Source organism: Dunckerocampus dactyliophorus, chromosome 9 (assembly GCF_027744805.1).
Source record: "Dunckerocampus dactyliophorus isolate RoL2022-P2 chromosome 9, RoL_Ddac_1.1, whole genome shotgun sequence".
Taxonomy (NCBI): Eukaryota; Metazoa; Chordata; class Actinopteri; order Syngnathiformes; family Syngnathidae; genus Dunckerocampus; species Dunckerocampus dactyliophorus.
In genome coordinates, this window is record NC_072827.1 from 1,278,454 (window position 1) to 1,283,567 (window position 5,114).

The 5,114-nt window shown below is 50.7% G+C and overlaps 1 protein-coding gene across 1 annotated transcript; it reads right to left on the bottom strand.

Moving 5' to 3' along the window:
• Window positions 1-33: 33 nt before the first annotated feature.
• fzd5 (frizzled class receptor 5) lies at window positions 34-4,327 on the bottom strand. Its single transcript, XM_054786998.1, has one exon. It carries the CDS (start codon window positions 2,652-2,654, stop codon window positions 963-965), a length of 1,692 nt encoding a protein of 563 aa, XP_054642973.1. The 5' UTR covers window positions 2,655-4,327; the 3' UTR covers window positions 34-962.
• Window positions 4,328-5,114: the final 787 nt, after the last annotated feature.

Sequence of the window (5,114 nt, forward strand, 5' to 3'; positions counted from 1 at the left end):
TGTTAGCTACCAGAGGTGAGTGTTGCCATGGAAACATAGCTTTACGTCATTAATGTTAAGCGTTAATGGACAGTGCGTGCAAAAGTATACGCAATTTAAAAGGTTAATGTAAGTATCAAGTACTATACGACCTTAAATTAGAATTTTCATCTATTATACATGCTAAAAATGACATCAGTTTCAAATTTGCTTAATTGTTTATTAATGTCTGACCAAGTCTACAAATAATAATAAAAAAAATTAATGTATTCACTTCAACTGCCTGCAGATAAAGAACATTTAAGGGAAAATTAACAAAAAGCATTTGCAAATGACATCAGAAAAGTCCATCGGACCACACACCCCTCATGTTTGAATCCCTTGTGAGATTACATGAAAGAAAAACAATAGGTAAAAAAAAGTGCATGAATCAGTAGAAGTATGACAGAAATCTGCCTTGAGATGTCATCAAAGTGCTCCAAAGTGCCCATTCAAATTGAGCAACTGCAGAATTTGAAGTGGCAAACAATCAGAACACGATCCAGGAAGTCGTCCACAACAGCACGGTCAAAATAGGAATTGACCTCAAACAAAAGTCACATGACTGCTTTTCCGCCTCTGAGGGTCTGCGGTCCAGCATGGACCTGTCAGAGCTGAGCAACTCCACTCATAACCAGCAGATGGCGCTGGAGGCCAACACCAGTCAGTTACTGACTGCAGCTTTAGTAACCCACATCAAAACAAGCCACAGGTGTCACACATACGTTTACTGGCCGACCAGAACACAAAGCTTTACAACACGTTTATGTACAAGATGATTGACTTGAAGCAGGACGTCTTCATACCACATTCAATTGACATAAATAAATGTTTTCTCTGCCAGTGCGTCACAGGAAGTGATTCCATGATGGATCTTGGGGTCCATGTGGTAAAGTCATGTTTGTCAGGTGTTGGGATCTTGGCTTTCCAAACATGGACGCGTGTCATATATGAGACGAAGCTTTATGATACATTCCTGGGGCAGGTCCAGTTAAAGCAGCAGTGGCCTGGGTGTACAAGGGGGACGGAGCTGCCACTTTGTGCTGCCAGCAGGGGCAGCAGTGCACCAAGAACCTCCTCCAGGTCTCCACAGTCTTTCCCGACCAGATCCAGGCCCCGGAGGTGATGCCCACCACCAAGCACATGAAGTACTTGAGCATGAAGATGGCGTACTCCGGCCCGATGCCTAAACGCTGGCGCTCAGAGGCGCAGGTGCAGGCCAGCGCTCGCTCCCATTCGGGTCTCTGGTGCTGCTCGTAGACCAGGCAGGCTACCACGATGGTGGCGGGCACCGTGTAGAACACCGTGAATACACCGATGCGGATCATGAGCCGCTCCAGTTTGTCTGTCTTGGTGCCACCTTGCTTGATGATGCTCCGGATGCGGAAGAGTGAAACGAAGCCGGCGAGCAAGAAGAGCGAGCCCGTGAAGAGATAGACCACCAGAGGCGCCAGTACAAACCCCCGTAGGTTCCCCAGGCTCTGGTTGCCCACAAAGCAGATACCGGCCACCGGGTCGCCGTCGACGGCGCTGAGAGCCAGGACGATGATGGTCTTGACGCTGGGGATGAGCCAGGCGGCGAGGTGGAAGTACTGGCAGTAGCTGGCGATGGCCTCGCTGCCCCACTTCATCCCGGCTGCCAGGAACCAGCTGAAGGACAGGACCACCCACCAGATGGAGCTGGCCATGCTGAAGAAGTAGACCAAAAGGAAGACCAGCGTGCACAGAGCGGGCCCAGTGGTGTCATAAAGGACACGAAGCTGATCGCCACCCCCGCCGCTGGGGGCGCACGCCACCCGCTCGTGACCAGCCACCAGGCGGATGATGTAACCCAGCGACACGAAGAGGTAGCAGGCGGCTAGGAAGATGATGGGTCTCTCTGGGTACTTGAAGCGCTCCATGTCCATCAGGAAGGTGGCCACTGTGGTCAGTGTGGACACGAAGCACAGGAATGACCACAGGCCCACCCAGAAGGCCGTGAAGGTGCGCTCGTCTGCCGAGAAGTAGGCCTGGTGGCATGGCTGGGCGCAGTTGGGAAGGGGCCCCGTGTGGACCCGCCCGTACAGGGAGTGGGACTCCCTCTTGATTGGAACCAGAGGGTCCCTGCAGCGGCACTCACCCTGAGGCGGTCCTGCAGGTCTAGCTCGACCCTTATGGGTGGGCTTGGGGAAAGGGGGTGTCACGGTGGTGGTCTCGCTGCTGTTCTGGTCCATGCAGAGGGTCTCATCGCCCAGGCGGGGCAGGCGTTCACAACTCATCCTCTCAGGCCAGTCGAAGCCGTACTGGCTCATAAGCGGCGAGCAACCCCGCTTGGCCCGCTCGCATACGGAGCGGCACGGGGGGAGGGGCTTGCGGTAGTCCGGTAGGCAGATGGGCGTGTACATGCTGCACAGGAAGAACAGCAGGTCCGGAGAGCAGTGGATACGCACCAAGGGCCAGAACTGGTGCACCTCCAGGCCCACCTCCTCCTGGGTGTCGTGGTTGAACTGGTTGGGCATGTAGGTCAGGTTGTAGCCGATCCCGCGACACATGGGCACCGTGATGGGCTCGCACACGAGCTCTTTGGACGCTCCCTGGAGTGCACCTGGACTCTGGACCAGCAGGGCCAGGACCAGCAGCCGCACGGTGGACCCCATTTAGCTCAAATCCAAGAAGTAGCAAAGACTTGAAAAAGTAGCCGCACCTGCTCTGCTTGAGTCCCGTTCCAAGCCTCTTATTTATTATTAATCCAGCAGCACACGTCAATCATTCACCCGGAGAAAGTTCATCTCCGGCGGTCACGTGACGTCCGCTGCATTTAACGTGCCAAGAGCATTCTTACAAGTTGTTAGAAGCACAAAAACACCTCCTGGTGAAAGTCATTGAGTCCGATAAAGGACGCGAAGAAAAACAAGTAAACTAGTTCAAGTCTTACGTCGACGTCCACTTCACGTGCACTTTAATCCTCCGATAAAGCCTCCGACAAATGAAAATTCCCTCAAAACGGAAACTCGTTTGTATTTCTTTCACGTCCAACTTGTGTCCTGCGTGGAAAAGACACGCCGAGAACCGCGGCGACGTCCCTCAGCATCCCTCCGCTCTCTCAGGTGAGAAGAACTGAAGCTTTTCATGATCAAGCCTGCTGGGCTGAGCCTCACGCTGCATTCACGGACCGTCGGACTTCTCAGAGACTACGCAACGACGACGGCTCACTCAGGACGACCAGCTGGTCTTATTTTTGTACGAGCACATTCTTGACAGTAAACTGCACACTTGTGTACAATATTCACTTTTTAAATCTTTTAACTGTCCATTAAACGACCTAATTACAAATTCGGAGTATTTAAAGGGCCACACATTGGGCACATGGGGGCCCCACAAACATACTAAATATCCCCACATTGAATTCAATTTAAGGCTCGTTTTGTTTGTGGCAATAATACACAGGGAAATATATTTGTCGTAATTTGAAACACAACCTTCAGCGTTTCATCGTCGCGTACTGAATGCGCCTGAACGCACCAGCTGCTTGTGTTTTGTGACCGTCCGCATTAGGAAGTTGGCGTTTACGAGCAGAACGCGAAGCCGTCAGTTAATGAATGACTGCCATTGCTGTGAAAATACTACAATAAAATGCCATCATTTGAGAATAAGATGAGCTCAAAGCCCTTGGAAGTCATTCAACATCATAGAAGGGAGGCGACACACGGGGTGACCTTTTGACTTTGTGCAGTGTTTCAGTGCTGGCTAGAGGTGGCGCGAGGGTGTACAAAGGTGGTAGTGTGGGTGTGTCTGTTTGTGTGGCCGTTTACCTTCTCTCAGGTTACTTTGAGAAAGCGAGGCAAACACGAGCATCCATCAGGATGACGCGCGGCGCCGCCAGCAAACACCTTACGTAACGGACGTTGCGTGGCGCCCACCTAATTGTGTCAAACGGACAGTTCCAAAAGCGATGCTGCAACTTTGATGGCTCACGTTCAAAGCAGCGCAGCTATGAATACCGCTTTGCTTCTTTTTACACCTGTGTGACACTTAAGGGTGCAGGTAAAATGTGACTTCAAACCTGGGACGGCACACTTCATAAAGCAGTTTCACTCTGGAACAGGCGATGTAGCAGTGGTCATCGTCCTGGTACGGATTGTGTTTGAACTCAGAGGTTGTAGTAGTTTTTTTTGTGTCACTTTTAACAGTGACCCATTTCGCTGAAAAGATCCAAACGGTCCTAAGAAGAAGCAGGTCAGCAGGAGCGCTGCTGGGGCCCTGCAGTGTGTGTGTGGTGTGTGTGTGTGTGTGTGTGTGTGTGTGTGTGTGTGTGAGAGAGACCGTTGCCTCACCCCCCTCCTTAAAGTGTCTTTTGTTTTCATTTAGCTTGGCATTTGGCTCCCCGCGGCCCCCCAGCCCCTAAATGAGTGCCGAGTGGTCGGCGGGCCAGTGGACGCGCACAAAGACTCGTCCTCTGCTCGCTGCACTCCGTCCATTGTGGAGCAGCCACAGTGCACTAATTGGCCTTGACAATTAAGCGAGGTCCACACTCAGCTTCAATTTGCTGAGGCTCCATCGCAGGCAAATGAGCGAGAGGCCACGCCCCCACACCCCCGTGCCGCCCACCCCCGCTTGGAACCCAATGATGCTGGCCTGTGCTGGTGTGTAGAAGATGTCACCTGTGTCGTCACTTTGGTGGAGACATTTACGTACGAGTCAGGTAGAACACGGGGGTCTTCCGTCAGTGTTGGAGCTACCAAAGCAAGGTCGACACAGCTGGAACTAACCGCACAGCTGGAACGGCTTTGGACAAAGGTGAAGCCTGGAACACCTGAGAGCAATGGCTTGGACAAAGTTTGATCTCCTCAAGGGACCACACTACGACGCGGTGTTAGGGCCACATAGGGAAAAAAATTCAGAATATTGCAAGAATAAAGTCATAAATTTACAAAAATAAAGTTGTAAATTTACAAGAATAAAGTTTTTCATTTACATGAAAAAATGTCATAATTTTGTGAGAATAACATTGTAAATTTACAAGTAAAAACTTAGAATAAAGTTGTACATTTACAACAATTAAGTTGTATACAGTATTTACAAGAATAAAGTCAATTTACGAGAAAAAAATCGTACTA